This window comes from Dasypus novemcinctus, chromosome 2 (assembly GCF_030445035.2).
Source record: "Dasypus novemcinctus isolate mDasNov1 chromosome 2, mDasNov1.1.hap2, whole genome shotgun sequence".
Classification (NCBI taxonomy): Eukaryota; Metazoa; Chordata; class Mammalia; order Cingulata; family Dasypodidae; genus Dasypus; species Dasypus novemcinctus.
In genome coordinates, this window is record NC_080674.1 from 74512989 (window position 1) to 74529965 (window position 16977).

At 39.0% G+C, this 16977-nt stretch overlaps 1 protein-coding gene across 3 annotated transcripts in view; it reads left to right on the forward strand.

Annotated features, from left to right (window-relative positions):
* ARHGEF28 (Rho guanine nucleotide exchange factor 28) overlaps window positions 1-16977 on the forward strand; it is a 346092-nt gene that overhangs the window by 297057 nt on the left and 32058 nt on the right. For all 3 annotated transcript variants that reach the window (XM_058310148.2, XM_058310153.2, XM_012523181.3), the window contains 5 exons: window positions 92-274; window positions 5527-5658; window positions 8689-8789; window positions 11917-11955; window positions 12058-12105. In XM_058310148.2, coding sequence (XP_058166131.1) covers window positions 92-274; window positions 5527-5658; window positions 8689-8789; window positions 11917-11955; window positions 12058-12105 — 503 coding nt within the window. The remainder of the gene's footprint in view (window positions 1-91; window positions 275-5526; window positions 5659-8688; window positions 8790-11916; window positions 11956-12057; window positions 12106-16977) is intronic.

Here is a 16977-nt window from a genome sequence, read left to right on the forward strand (position 1 = left end):
AAATTAGCAACATCTTTATCTTGTGACTTGGATTTTCCTGTCAGTTGTATTCATGTTAGTGAAACCACCTGTGGTAAATTCCCTTTCACAGAAATGCTCAGTAACCAAGACCAACAAATTTGCATGTATTTGGAGGAGAAACTGCATATCTATGCTGAGCTTGGAGAACTGAGTGGATTTGAGGATGTCCATCTAGAGCCCCACCTCCTCATTAAACCGGACCCAGGAGAGCCTCCCCAGGCAGCCTCATTACTAGCAGCAGCACTGAAAGAAGGTAAGTTGCTTCCAAAAGGATTTGATTCGAAACATTCAGAAAATGTTATTGAGCACCTACTAGGTGCTGTGCACTGTGGTCCTGGCAATGAGGAGACAGTGGAAAAGGACAAAAGCCCCTGCTCTTCTGGAACCTATATGCTAGAGGCAGCAAAATATAAAGAAGTATGTCAGGTGTTGGCAAATGCTGTGAAGAAAATAAATGGATAAAAGCGGTAGAGAGTGGTGAAGTTGATGAGGTTCTATTTCAGATAAGGTGACCAGGGAAGGCCCTTTTATATAGTGATATGTATGCAGAGACAAGAAGGAAGTAAGAAAGCCAAGTAGATCTTGGAGGAAAGAGCATTCCAGATGGAGGGAGCAGCATGTGCAAAGGTCCTGAGACAAGTGAGTACCCAGCTACTTTGAGGAACAGCAAGGAGGATGCTGGCGATAGAGTGAAATGAGGGGTGTGACGGGGAGGGAGAGTGGTAGGAGAGGAGTCAGAGTTAACTGGGACTTACATTACTTAAACAGGGTAAGAACTTTGAATTTCATTCTGAGTGAATTTCATTCTGAGTAGAAGAGTGACTTGATTTGTGTTTTAAAAGGAAACTTCCGACTGCTGTATGGAGCCTAGACTATAAGGGCCAAAGGGGAGCTGATGCCAAGTACTAGTAATCTGTTGGCTTTTATAGAGGATATTTATTTAGGGTAAAGCTTACAGTTACAAGGCCCTAAAGAGTCCCAAGTTTGCTTTCGCAGCAGACTCAGCTGCCACATGTTGAAGCAGGGTGGTCGCTGATCTCTGCCTGGTCTCTCCGTCCTGGGCTTCCTCTTCCTCCTAAGGCTCCAGGGGCCCAGCTCTTTCCTGATCTCAGCTGTAGGCTGGCATAGGACTTGTGTCTCAGGCCTTCCTATATCAGTCTCTGGCATAGGGCTGGGTTCTTTCTGGTTCTTCTCAGCTGCTCAGGTGCTATGTTCTCTTCAGCTGCAAACTGTTAGGCAAATGGCTCATCTCTTTCCGGGCCATAGGATCAAAAATGACAAAGTTCTCTCCTCTACCGTGTGTCTTCTTGAGTAAGTGTCCATTTATATAGGTCCACCAAGGAGGTAGGGACTCAATCTGAGTCATGGCTTACTGATGTGGTTGAATCAAAGCCCTAATCTTAATCAAGGGCCCCTCAACTGAATCAAATATAATCAAAGGTATCACACCCAGAAGAATAGATTAGTTCACAAACATAATCTTTCTCTTTTTTGGGATTCATAAATAATCTTCAACTGCCACAGGGGGCAAGGTGCAGATATTGGTGATAAAGTCTAGAGTATAACCATGGGAGTTTGTGGATGAGGTCTTGTGGAGAACAAGATCATTGGAAATGAAGGGCCACCATACTAGAAGGACTGTGTTCATGGACTTGAAGTTGCTAAGGATTTTGACAGGAAAAGCATTGGTGGAAGGGAGGAGAACATATACCAGGTGCTAAATTGTTCAAGGAATGCAGGCGAGCGGCTTGGGGGCTGTAGATGAATAGCAACAAGAAGGGGCAGTGAGTGGTATAATTTGATTGCATGGTATTCAAGAGAGAAACAGGTTTAAAAAGATGGGGATAATGATCTGGAAATGACAATGAGGACAAAGTGTTTGGGAGATAAAACAGCACCCACCTGAGAGAAGAGTAGGCAATGCAGCTATTTAAAACAAGGGCCTATAAATTTCACCCTGCAGACTAAATGCATCCTGTGGCCTGTTTTTATAAATCTCCCTTTATTGGAGCACAGCCCATCCATTTGTTTACCTATTGTCTACAACTGCTTTTGGACCACAATGGCAGAGATGAATAGTGTTGTCAGAAACTCTATAGCCATGAAGCCTAAAATATTTACTGCCTGACCCTTTTCAGAAAATGCTTACTGAGCTCTGGTATAGAATCTAAGGACATTAGCTTTGGAAGAGATTTTAGAAATCATGGAATCAGTTGACCTTATTTCATAGTTGAGAAAACTGTGGTCTTCAAAAGGGCATGGAGGGAAGTGGATTTGGCTCAAATGATGGAGTGTACACGTACCACATGGGAGGTCCAATGTTCAAACCCAGGGTATCCTGATCTGTGTGATGAGCTGGCCCACGTGCAGTGCTGATGTGCACAGGGAGTGCCATGCCACGCAGGGGTGTCCCCCATGTGGAGGAGCCCCATGTGCCGGGAATTCACCCCTCAAGGCAGCTACCCTGAGCGCAGCCTACTGAGGAGTGGTGCCGCACATGTGGAGAGCTTACCTAGCAAGATGACACAATGGGAGGGAGACGCAGATTCCTGGTGCCACTAACAAGAATGCAAGCAGCCAAAGAACACACAGCAAATGGACACAGAGAGCAGACAACGGGGCGGGGCTGGGGGGTGGGAAGGGGAGAGAAATAAATAAATAATAATTTTTTAAAAAAGGGCATGGAGGTTGTTTGAAGTAGAGTCAAGTCCACTGATAGAATCATTTATTCATTAATGAGATAGTCACTGAGCATCTATCTTGTCCACTGGGTTGGTGCTAAGGAAACAGTAATGCTTTGATAATTTCTAGACCATATACAAGAAAATATAATTTGAGAAAGTCATAAGAAAATAAGATAATGATGGGATGAGCTGAAGGTTCTGCTTTAGAGAGGTCCAGGGAGGCCTCTCTGAGATTATTTTTTGAGAAGAGAACTGAAAGAGGAGAAGAAGCCAGTTGTCTGGAGATCTGGGGGAAGGATGATTCCTGGGCAGAGAGAAAACAAATGTCCAGCCCCTGAAGCTGGATAGATTTTGACATGTTCAAGGAAAAAGAGAAGGCCCAGCGTGGGAAGAGACAACAGGGAAGACTGGTATGGGGTGAGGTTGTGAATTTGGGTGCATACTGTAGGTCATGGTATAATAAAAACATAAATTTTATTCCAAATGTGATGAAAAGTCATTGGAAACTTTTCATCCTGGGAATGGAATGATCTGATATATGTCTTAGAAATGACACTGAGTGCTGAATGGAGATCAGTTTGGAAGTTGACTAGTTAGCTTGGAGACCTGGTAGGAAGCAGTTTCAGAAGTTGAGATCAGAGATGTTAGTGCCTTGGTTTAGGTCAGGGCTATTGGCAATGGAAATAAAGAGAAGTTGACAGATTCAAGATATTTTTAAAAAATAAAACAGGCCCAAAGTCTTTTCAAATAGGTTAACAAGGACCGGTGACTCTCTTATTACCTTTGATAATGCCTTTATCAAATAATCCACCCTCTCTCAGTTTTAGCCAGTGGCTTTAATTTCCTCCCTGAAAATCTTTCACTAGTGCAGTGATGTAGAGTCCATCTGCTTTAATTCCTCTGGCCCACCATGTGGTAGAGGGGCCAGGAGCAGCAGTGGACCCAGCTGCTCAAAAGACAACCCCCATCTGGGTCGTTGATCATCAATATTCAAAGTGCAGTTGAGAGATTTTGCAGGGATTCCTGTTTTGAAATGCTCCTCATATTGTGTCCTTATAAAGCCGGGGAAGTGTTGGATTCCTCTAGGTTCTTGGCTAAGTTGGATAAAAGAATTTAATAACATGCCAGTTTAATTAGGCCAGTAAAAAGAATTTATTAGGAAATGGGGGAAAAGAACAGAGCTTGTTGAGAAATGGGAGAGAAGGACAAAAATATGCACTAAAATTTGATGCTGGCTCTTCTAGGCAGAATGAATTTTGGCTTGTGTGGTTAACTAATAAGCTATTAATTATTCCTGCCCTTGCTAAAGCTAAGGAGAGGAGCTCCAGCTGTTACTGATTATACCACCAATGGTGGAAGCTAATGGTGAGGTCTGTTTGGAATATCCAGGGCCTTCCCTTACCCCGGAAAGAGTCCCACCTGGGACCTCAAAGTCGAGGTCAAGGTCTTGGCAGGGTCTCACGGCCATATTTGTCGGCCATGTTGTCTTTTGGCCATGTTGTCTGTTGGCGCCATTGTCTGCCAGGCCGATCGCCTTCCCCCTTTCACTATTCCAACTGGCCTCGCTTGGGTCTTAGCTCATGCCATTCCCTCTGCCGGACTGCTTTCCCTGCCACAATTTCCTCTTCTGTCTGTGCCCATTGAATTCCATCCATCTTTCAAAGTCTGGCTCATTTTCTTCTGCCTTAAATTTTTCCCAAGCCCATGAGCAAATATAACCCTCCTGTTCCTCCTTGCTACTGTATCATTTAACAATGCTCTAAAAACTCAGCAATAGAGCAGAACTGATCATGTGTTCCTTTGTAGTGTAGTTAGTTGTATGTCTCTTTCCTCCTGCAATCTGCAAATACCCCTAATTTAGTTATCACATGCCCAACCTAGAATATCACATTCACAACTTAAAATAGAGCAGGTGCTCAATGAATATTTGTTGAATTGTGTCATTGGATAGGGCATTTTAGTACTTTTTGATAGTTACATATTTAAAATGCTTCGAATATTTAACTGTCAAAATGATATCTTTTGCCTTTGATTCTTAGTGTTAGAAATACTTGTGGGGACCTCAGAATTATACTAGAACACTTACAAGTTGAAAATTTCTTATTGTAAATGAGAAACTTCACCTTCTTGGCATGGTCTTTCCCATTCTTGCCAGATCGCAAGTAATCTGCAGAGCTTGTTTAAAATTAAAATCCCATTTTCTTTCCCAGAGGATCTGGTCCAGTAGGTCTGGGGTAAAGATTGGGGAACTTTTTAAAACAAGTTTGGGGAAATACTATTTTAAAGAATAGCTAATATTTCTGAGTAGAAGGTTTTATAATCCTAATGTTTGATAAAATATTTAAACTAAAAGAATTACAGGCAGTTGTTCTGTATGTTAATTTACTAAAAATTGCTTTGAAACCCTTTTTTTTTAGTATGATGTCTTTATATTTTACAATTGAATGAATTAATTCTTTATCATAAAAAGATGGTAAAAGTATTGATCAAGATCATGGGTGGGTTAGTAAACTTTTTCTGTAAAGGACCAGATAGTAAATATTTTAGACTTTTTAAGCCACACGCAGTCTCTGTTGTATATTCTTGGCTTTTTGTTTGTTTGTTTGTTTTTTAAAAACAAACATTTAAAAATGTAAAAACCATTCTTAGCTTCTGGGTCATAAAAAAACAGATGGACGGCAAATACCAGTCCCTGGTTCAGGCTAAGCCATATGTGTGTGTGTATGTGTGTGTGTGTGTTTATGTATGTGTGTGTGTGTATATATATGTGTGTGTGTCTAACTTATGAATATATAAATTTTATTTTTGTTTTTCTTCTTAGCTGAGAGCCTACAGGTTGTTGTGAAGGCCTCACAAATGGGTGATGTAAGTCAATCATCAGAGGAAAGTTGTGGAGAATCTGGTTTGACAGATATGCTCAGTTCTACCGATGGTCCAGGATTGTCTACTGCTTGTAAGTGAAAACTCAGGCTTTTATAATAAGACTGCATATAATCCCTGGAACATATAGTGGTAACAGGAATTGAAGTCAATGACTCTATCTTTATTTGGAGGGGATATAATGTATTTTCTAGTATTAGGAAAAAACTTGAGAATAAATGTGCTAGCCTACTTTAGGTTTTAATAATAGCAATGGTATTCCAAAGACAAGAACTTCAAGAATTGGGTTGATGGATAATACTAATATGTTTATCAGGCAAGCTTTGTACCTTCCCCAAACCCTACTCTGTCTCATTTTTAAATATGACTTATTGAATACAGTTTTGAAAGAACTTTCTAACTTTTTACTTTTTAATTAAAAAAAAAAAAGGCTCCCACAGTCCATTAGAGAACAGATCCTTAAACTTAATCTCATTTGTACCGAGAAAACTAATTCAGCAAACTAGAAATATACATTCATACATACATGAGGCTTGGTGGTGGGGGTAAAGGCAGAAGGGCTAAAAGAGTCTTGATCTGCATCGTCATAGACTTTGGTTCAGGTCAGAATTCATTTATTAAAACACCATCTCAATATGTTTTAAATACAAAAAATAAAATGTAGAAAGTTGGTCTAGGTAATTTCTAAGAACCTAACTATGCTGTTTACAGGTATAGTTGTGAACTAAATATTTAATGCCATAATGGCTTCTGAGATAGGAGCATAAAGAATATATTGTTTATCATGGTTAAAATCTTACTTCTACAAGGTCTTATTCACACAAGATAAAATGTCTTTTGTAGTAGTCCCTAAGATTGGAGGACTAAATTGTCTTACACTTTCATTAAAAAACATCCCTTGGTTAATTAATATATATAGAAGTAGTACATCTTTTTAATTCTATACATTAGTTTTTTTGAACCAGCACCAATAATTACTTTCCCCTCTCAAGTTCTCTTTTATCTAACCCTGAGTTTCTATTTTCGGAATATGCACATATGTTTTCCATTTTGACATAGCCCAGAGTCATTGAGGTGGGGGGTTGTACAGCCCTGTGTGATTTCCTTTTTAAAGAAGGAACTCATTCATTCTGTCATTGAGGAAGTTCTATCCAAAAGTACGTGTGGGAGCTGCTGCTCTCAGCCTCACCCCAGGGACAGCTGGGGAGGCTCCTGGTGCACTCCTGCAGCTGCTCAGAACAAGTGACCGCATCATCCCTCCCTTCAGGCCAGGAAAGGGAGGTTCTCCCTGTGTGGGGCCTTCATCCTCCTTGACTTGGGAAGAGTTTACGGGGATACTCATTGCATATTCTAGAACCATTGAGAGGCTTTTAATAGAGGAGATGTAGGTGCAGGTGGGCAGGGTCCTGTACCTCAATGGGCTGTTCATTCTGGGGTGAATTGAAACACCCAGGAGGAGAATTTGTTTCTCTTTATAAAGCTGATGAGGACAAAAGGCTTTTCTTAAGTGAAGATCCATACCTGAATGGATCAGTTCTGTGATTGACTTTGAGGACTGGGTCCTCCTAAGTCAGACCAACATCAGTCCAAGGGAATAGACCAAGTAAGCCCCATCTGTTTTTTAGTCCTCGGGATACCTAATGAGGTGAATAAATATAAACTATTTTCTATACAGTTTTATCTACTTCTTCCTGAAATTGAATCTAGAAACAGTGGAACCAAATCTATATTCCATTCTGCTGCCTTTATTTGGCTTTCCAATAGCTGCTTTTCCCATTTGATTGTTCTTATTTCTATGAGGGGATAAAAGAAAAGTAGTGGCATTCTTTGGTATTGCCTTTGGCATCTCTTTAAGTGTTAAAAATAGTAAAAGAGAGTGGAACCACTTTTTTAATATCAGAAAAGTCCTTATATAACTTCCTTTTACTCTAAGTGATTAAGCATCGACCAGTTTGTTGAAATGAACTTTGTTTTTAGCTGATATCATTTGAAGCAGTTTCTGCTTAAACAAACAGGAAATTCTCTTTGTATAAAAGGGGTCTTTGGAGTTCCAGAGAACTTTTATTTCCCAAAGACATTAATACTTTTATTATTAATTTAAACGAAGGAAAAAAGATTTTCTTTACCAGAAATAAAAATTCAAGATGACACTGAATTTAAAAACAACAACAAGACAAATAGTGTGACAAAGTGAATATTTTGTTAGGGTTCTGATGGACATCGTTCCAATAAAATACTACGTGTGAAACTGCTTTGAAAATCTAGTTTTATTCCGTGCTAGTTCGGCATAGTATAACTTGTAACTAAGTTCACATGGGTAAACAAATACTTCTGCCAAAAAAGATTAATGCATGAAGTGAAATCTGTTTTTGGTATTTAAAAATCTTTCTGAACTAGTTTCCTTTATTTTCATAGATTAAATATACAGTATTTGTGAATTTAGAACATAAACAAGAAATATGAGAGAAAAACACATTTGGAAATTGTTGACAAGTAAGCTGTTGAGAGATAGGGAGAAGTTCTCTGTTCATGTAAAACTCTGAGATCATAAAATATTAGCCATTTCCATACTTAGAAAGAAGTCTCACTTCCATCTGTGAGCTCCTGCTTTCTTCTAAACCCTGCTTTTTGCCTATTGCTTTGTGCTGGTCCCAAGGGAGCCTTTTTATAGCCTGTTTCCTTGGTGTCAGACCTGGGTCTGCCAAGAGACCTTGCTCTTGTTCTACAGCAACTGTTTCAAATTTCTCCCTCCTCAGGAGGCTTTCTCCTAATAAGTGAAAGTGAGGTATAGAATCTACCCTGTCTACATCACAAGCATCACAGGAACACTTCGCTGCAAGAAAGAAAGAAAAAATAAAAAGATTGAGGATAATGGATGCTGTTCATCAGTTTGGCATCTCTTAGTGTGTAAGCTCTACGAGGGCAGGGACTGTGTGCTTTTACTCTGTGCTATTTTAGTACCTCCTGTCAGGGTATGCAGTACATGCTATTTTGTGATATCTCACATTTCAAAATATGTGTCAGCTCTGTACAAAAGATGGCAGTCTGCCAGCCGATGTTTGATGTTGTCCTTTTTGTTTCTGTCTCAATGGTGTGCTCCCAGCACTAGTCACAGAAGGGGCAGGAGGAAGAGACTGTTGGCATGTGGATCCTGGGATCCAGGGTGTTGTAACGGACTTGGCGGTCTCTGATGCAGGGGAGAAGGTATTGTTAACTGATTTGTTAGTACACAGCACCGGTTACTTCGTATAATGCTGATAATAAAATAACCTCAGGTCCTTGTCTGTCAGTGATAGTGAGTGGAATGAATGTTTTCCCCTGAATTGTTCTCAGTTAATTTAAATATTCACAGTTAAACTTTTTAGCTTATTTCTTCAGATGTTCTTGCTTTTCCTATATTATGTAGGTGTAAACAAAGAAACAATGGAGAAATTATTAAAAAGGTTTAAAATTCGAATGTGTGTATGGTCTGTGCTCTCTTACTTCTTGTCTGATTTTCTGCCCTGCAAACCTTTAGCTTTTCACCTGCTACAGTTCCCAGCTCTTTGGCTGAGAGGTGGTCCTGGCATGGGGACTGTCATACAACCTGGAGGTGCTGAAGTGGCTGCCTTATTCACTTTCTTTGTCCTTCCTCTCCTTGCAAATTGTTTTGCTGTCACCACCCACATTTTCACCTATTTTGTGTATGTGATTGACTTTTAATTACCTTGATCAATGCTTGGGGCAAAGTGGGTTCAAACACCTCTTATTTTATGACTTAATGTATCCATAGGTTGTAAGCCTCTATTTCTAAATTAAATGCACGAAACTGCCTATTAACTTCAAATGCAATTAAAATCAGAAATTAAGGTGGAAGAAGAATCTGATTCTGAGAGGCGACTAGCCTGGCTCTTAGGATTATCTGGAGCTAAAGAATCTAGCTTTATCTAAGATTGAATTAGACACAATACAAGGTAACAAATGTGTTAATGTGAAATAATGACATATGCCAGATCCGATATATTTATATAATACATATTTTATATATTTTGCATGTATTATATATTACTGAGAAACTAAGTCTAAGAATTTTTTAAAAATCAGAACTCCATGGGAAAGGTGGCTATGATTTTGTGTTCTTTTTAAAACTTCCCTGGACAAAATGAAAATAGGAATGTGATAGTTTACTCCACCTCTTCTGATTTTAATTAAGTCATTTCTCTCAAATTTTTCCTACTTTATCCTTTACAATGCAGACTGCATTTTAAATTTGAAGTTTGTAACTTCCAACTGTTTTTGTATTGAGAGCAAAGGAGAAGGAAAAGAAAAAATTGGTCACTAAGAATTTTTTTTTAATGGAAACTGTGGCGGCTTCTGTCTCTTAAGTCCTTCCTTCCAGGACTCAATCACAGGTGGAAAAATGAAATTCAATGTCCAAGTTCCACTTTGGATCAAACTATTTGGAAAATTTTGCCCTTCATAAGGCATTTTGAGAAACTAAATGAACTAAGACGTAGGACAGGTTCAGTTGAAATCAAACACTAAAAAGTGCTTAATGGATATATTGTCATTAGCTTCTTTAATAACGTAGGGTTAAGAAACATTTCTGGAATTTAATGTGGGCCCCAAATGGCAGAAACCCTGTATGTGAACAACCAGCTGCATCTGTGCACATCGGCCACAAGGGGGCGGACCAACTCCGTTAAAAAGAAGACGCTAACTACACAGGTCCAGTATCAAACCTACTGGTTCTTTGGGGAAAACTACCATGGTAGTATAATACAACCCATTTCTAATTTTTATAACATATAAAATCTATGCCATATGATCTTCTTACAAAAGCAGTGAATTATGGACGGGAAAGGACAGAACTGAAAGAATGGTGAGAACTCCAAAACTCATTATAGAGTAGGGGTGCTCAGCCTGGGATCCACCCAGGGAACCTGGGACCACAAGAGCCGTGAGCCCCCTGAAATTATATGTGAAAATTCTGGAAAGGGTCAGAAGGCATCTGGGGAATAAAGAGCCTCCAGAGTTTTTATCAGTTTCTCATAGGGGCGTTGACTCCATCTAACAGGTTCACAACTGGTCTGTAGGCAGTGATGTCAGTCTCCTACTCTGTGGAGTAGGGCACAAGTCTAACGACTCTAAGCTTCATCTCCTTTCCCATCCTTTGTTCCCTCCCAATGAGAGCTGCCACTTAGTGATGAAATTATTAATTGGTAGGTATGGGGAAGAACCTTGGGAGAGGGTGTGGGAAGATGAATTTGACTGGCTCCGCTTGGCCTGGTCAGCCCTGACAAAATGAATTGAATGGCAGGTCCAAAGCTGCTTGAGAGCATTACCAAGCCTGGTGGTTTCTTATAGCTTAAACTTAAATCTGCTCAGACAAGGGCAAGAAGCATATAGGAGGTTATAGGCTCTTGGAGCGCTGGGATTCTGCTTATCTCCCATAGTATAAGTTGTGGAGTCTATACTGAGTGCTCAAAATTTATTTATTGAATGGAGTGCAGTCATTCAGTTTGTAGCTATCCATTTAACAAACATTGTCCATTCCATGTGAGCGGGTAGCATTGAACATGTGAACATTGGCCAACGTCCTTGTTAGAAAAGACAGACGATGAAGGAATAAACACATGTTCGATTCAACTCTGGAAACTTGACACCCTCACTCTCCACTTGTGCCCTTAATATGTGTTGTGGGAGAAACCAAGGATGAGGCATAGGACCAGCCCAAGGAGCAGATGGTCTCCTGTCACTTCATTCGTGATATTTGCGGGGAGCACTGTACTAAGGTCATCACGGATCCAGTACACTCTCAGGAGTGGAAGCTTCCAGAGCAGACCAGCTAAGCACTCTCCTCCCAACCACTGGCTATTTGAGTTTTGTAAATCTCAAACATTGAGACAGAGTCTAGAGGCCAGGCGTGACATTCTCTGGCTTCCAAATCTGGTCTCCTGAATGTAAGGAGTCTACTCCAACCTGGGCACAGAAAGCCCACTTGACAGTGTGGTTTGCATAAGGTAAATATTGTCACGTCCTTAGAGTTTGCAGGGCTTCCTGACTGCCATTCTTTGTTTTCTTGTTGTTTTAAGGATTAACTCCTCAGAGGCTAAGAGGAGCGTTCCAGGGCATCTCCAACACGGAGTTTGCACTAAGGGGGCTCTCCTTGCCAAGTGATTGTTTAGTTTTCTAGACTTTTACTTCTTGGAGGAAACAAAAGCCCCGTAGATGAGGTAACCAAGGGTAGTGCGTGAAGCTATTTACCCGAAGCCACACATTTTGGAGCACTAAGTGCAGCTTTTCCGAAGTAGAGTGGTTATTCATTGCCTTATGTTTTTCTGTATTTTAGGTGGAATATAGAAGTTTTCCAGGTTCCTCACAGTCAGAGGTGAGCTGTACATACCCTAAACGTATCACCTTCTTCTCTCTCTGTTTGTAATAAAATGCTTTTGCAATGCAAGTATTTGACAATTATGATTGTATTTTTCAGATTATACAAGCTATACAGAATTTAACTCGTCTCTTATATAGCCTTCAGGTAACTACCTCCTTTAAACTTTGATGTGACTATTTTTCTTTATGCAACTCACTTTATTTGATGTTTCCCAGACTTTAAAAATTACAACATTGGAAAGGTATAAATGATCTTAAAAGAATGCCTCTCCCCCCCGCAACACACACACAGTATAACTCAGCTAGATACATTGAACGTCACCTGGTTTTGTAATCATGAGGCAACACCACTACTGCATTTTATACTGTTATTCTCTGAATGAAACCATAAAACAGTTCATATCTTTAAAAATATTGATGAATATGATCTGGCTTCAAGTTTACAATGAAACTCTTAGGTGAGTGGAGCATGACTTCACATTTTCTGGTGAAAACTTAAATTCACACCTAACATTTTTTCACTTCCATATGTGGCCTTGGGCCTTTAAAGCAGTTAAATAAGTCACATGCTCCTTCATTCTTTTGTTTGTTCATCCTATGCTAAGGGCTGAGTAACAAAGGTAAGTGGTTCACAAAGCCTACCCTCACATGGCTCACTGTCTTTCAACGAAAAACAGGCCTAAAAATCATGCTTGCCTTGAGGATTATGGGGTGAAACGATCCTTAGGCCATGTAAAGAAAGAGACTGAATGCATATAATCGCTTCATTTACTGACTAAAAATATTATAAAAGAACACTATAAAAGTAATGTTGGTATTGTGTAAAAATTTGGCAAAACAGGTAAAATAAAATGACTTGTGATTCGACAGAGAGAATTACTAGCATTATATTGATGTATATCATACCAGCCTTTTGGAGTAATTTTGTATATTCTCTTCTGCAACACTATCTTTCTATGCTGTAGAAACCATCAATTTATTTTTTATTTTTTAAAGATTTGTTTTCTTTCTTTCTCTCCCCCCTCTCACACTCGTCTGCTCTCTAGTGTCCATTCACTGTGTGTTCTTCTGTGTCCGCTTGCATTCTTGGCGGCACCGGGAATCTGTTCCGTCATCTTGCTGCATCAGCACTCAGTGTGCACAGCACAATTCCTGGGCTGGCTGCACTTTTTTCTTGTGGGGCGGCTCTCCTTGCGGGGTGCACTCCTTGTGTGTGGGGCTCCCCTTGCGGTTACCCTTGCGTGGCAGGGCACTCCTTGTGTGTGGAAGCACTGCACATGGGCCAGCTCACCACACGGGCCAGGAGGCCCTGGGTTTGATAGGCAGATGCTCTTTCAGTTGAGCCACAGCTGCTTCTCAACCATCAATTTCTATGTCTGTCATATTATTCTATGTGTAATTTTTTAATGGTTACATTATTTTAGAATCTATGGAATGTCTTTTTTCGATCCCTTTTCAATTACACTTGTATATGCAGTGGATATCCTTGTACATTAATATCTTGAGCATTTCTGAGTGTTGCTTTAGGGTAATTTCCTGGAGTTATTTTTTTGGGGTTTTGATAGACATTGCCAAAATCATTATCTCTTTCTTTCATTTACTTTCTTTCTGTCTCTCTCACAAACACACCAATTTGAAAATGGATCAAAGTATCTAATTATTTTAATTTGCATTTCTTTGATAACTGGCGAGACTGAATTTTTTTAAAAAAATCACCTGTTTATTAGCCATTCATTCTTCATATCTATTAATGTTAAGAGTGAAGTGTGACTTTACAGGAAAAGTGCTGCATTTGATGTTTCAAGGTTTCTTTTTTTTTTTAAGATTTATTTTTTTTATTTATTTCTCTCCCCTTCCCTCCCCCACCCCCGCCCCAGTTGTCTGCTCTCTGTATCTATTTGCTGCATGTTCTTCCATGTCCACTTCCATTGTTGTATTGTTGTCAGCAGTACCAGTCATCTATGTTTATCCTTGTTGTGTCATTTTGCGCTGGACGGCTCTCCTTATGGGGTGCACTCCTTGCGCATGGGGCTCCCCCACACAGGGGACACTCCTGCGTGGCAGGGCACTCCTTGCATGCATCAGCAGTGCGCGTGGGCCAGCTCCACACGGGTCACGGAGGCCCGGGGTTTGAACCGTGGACCTCCCATGTGGTAGGCAGACGCCCTATCCATTGGGCCAAGTCCACTTCCCTCAAGATTTCTTTATATTATGTTCTGTTGATCATCTGTGTACGCTCACCCCAGTACCACTCTCTTAATCATTAAAACTTTGGATTATATTTGAATATGTAACAGTGCTAGTCTCTTATTATTTTACTATACTTATCTATATATGCTTTCATAAGAGCTTTTGAATCATTGTCCTACCAAGACTGCTAAACTACTATTTCATCATACTTATGAGTTAAATTGAGGAAAATTGGCACCTTTACAATAATCAGTCCTCTTGGCCAAGAACATGGTGTTAGCCATCTTTTATTTTATGTTCTCCTGGTGAGCTTTTAATTGTCTTTATAGAGGTATTATATATATGTTTATTAATTTTGCTATCTTTTTGTTGCTAACATGGATGGAATGTTTTTCATTTTGTTTCCCCACTGCTTTTGTTGGTATAAATAAAGGCATTAACTTTTATATATTTTGTAACTGCCAGCTCATTGAACTTTACTCTTTGTTTTAATAGTGTTTCAGGAGATCTTGGGGGTTTTCCAGGTAGAAAATAAAAAACTTAAAATAATGGCATTATGGCTATTGTTCAATAATTATATCTTTCATTTTCTTAGCCTCTAATATGACTAGAACTTCTGGAATGATATTAAGGTGTGGGAGTGATAAACAACTGGGATGCATTTTGTGTTTTTCACTAGAGCTACAGGTTTAAGGTAGATATTCTTAGAGACAGATTTATCATGTAAACTAAAGCAAATACTCTTTCTTTTAACTGTTAATTGAGAAGGGATAGCCTTTGAGTATAGTTCATTAACTTTTGAGAGATGTAAACCTTGAACAACCTGGCTCAATTACCTAATGGAAACTCTCTCAAGTTGTCTCTTGTTTTCCATCCTGAACGCAGCCCTCTATTAATTCTAGGTTTAGAAAAGCCAGATGACCAAAATGACCTAATTTTTGCAACACTTTAGGTTGAAGCAACACAAAGAACATAGAATTCTATTGTGGATTCTCTTAATCTAATGAAAACTTAGAAGCTGGTCTGAGGATATGTGCTCTGAAAGATTTCTATTCAGGGCACAGTCATCTCTTTTGAAGCTGAATTTCTAATGCATGATCGAAGTTTCCACATAAGCATTTTTGAATCAGATGAAAATGAAATTTGATCCCTATATCAGGAGAACAGAGTTAGAGATGAGATGAATATAAAGAAAGGACATGGAAATATTCCAACAAAGAAAAGTTTCAAAGAGAGTGAGCTGGGAATTTCTTTAAACTTGAAAAACAAATTCTATGTCCTAAATATAAACTTTAAATGTGGAACTACATGTAATCTTTCAATACATTTCTATGCTAGAGAAGAGAATGGTGTTATCCCAGATATTAAGTAGACATGAAGATTACTTCATGCTGGTGCTTGATTATTCCGATTGCACACTTTGAAAGTTATCATAGCCTGTAGTGGCTTTGACATATAAAATATCAGATTTTTGTTTGTTTTGTTTGTTTTACTATAATGATGCCCTTAGGATTTATTAGAATTAAGTGGTGATATACAGTCTACTCTTTGTTCTATGTGGGTTATAGGACCCCGAATGGCTTATTATTATGTGCTAATTATTTTGTATTTAAAGAGCAAAATAATTAGTACCTATTCTCAGTGGTAACCATTGTTCTCTATACAAAACTCTGAAAACCATTAATCAAATATTCTGATGAATTTTAAATTTTTTAAATTAATTTTCAACTAAAAAAATATGAATTTTATTTCAAAAGGTCCCAGTGAATACATTTTTGGACCTTATTCTAAGAGAAGTATAATTAAAAATGTACATTTAGTTCTTTAGCTTTTAAAAATATAGGAAATTGCTGATCTGACATGGAACAATGGTCAAATCCCCATTTTTATAGCATCTGTGACATGGATAGTCTTAAAAATTCTTAGGAAGAAAAAAAGTGAATTTATCCCTAGGATAGCAATAATTCCACACACAGAGTCAAAACACATACACAAACCCAGTGAAAAAGAAAAGCTTCCTTTTTCAATTTAGAATCTCACAGCTTTGTTGGGTGATTCATAAACTGGGCAGCATCCCGTTCAGAATGTAGAAGGGAGCTCCACTGAGGGTGAGGAAAGGGGAAGCTCATTTAGGGAGAATGTGGAGGCAAGTGAGGAAATGTTCTGATTGGCTGACAATTAAGTTTCCATTTTATTGGGGGGTTTTACAAAGTGGGGAGCAGATATACATTGATTAATATGGTATGCTTGTCCATTCTGATGAGCTGTCTCAACCAGACTGAAACTAGTTTTCTAACCTGACATTGCTTATCATGATGCTGTAGGGTTCGTTCTGTTTTCTTAGAAAACCCCTACAGGTCAATTGTTTTGCTCTCTGGAAAAGCCTGCTTGGAAGAGGCAATGCCTGATATAGGCAGCCATTTTATTTTACTTACTACCAGTATATGTCCATTTTCAGTTTGTCCCTTCTGTACTTAAAATGGGAACATTTACAGTTAAAAACTTCTAAGCCATTTGCAGTTGTATATATTTGTAATTTACATTTATATATATATATGTTTGGGTTTCGTGGAATCCTACCAATTCCTGGCAATTATTTCCAGTGGTGCTACCAAACTTTTCATAGGCAGATACTTACTGTAACTGTTATATTTTTTATTTTTTTAAAAATCTGGTTGGTAATATCCTGTGAACTTTAAAGTGTCTATTTTGCTTTAATCATCCCAGCTTCCAGTTAGTGATCTATTACACAAATGAATTTCAGCATAGATTTTTATGAATGACTTTCCTGCTGTTATACAAAGAAACAGCAGTAATTGGTCTAGCT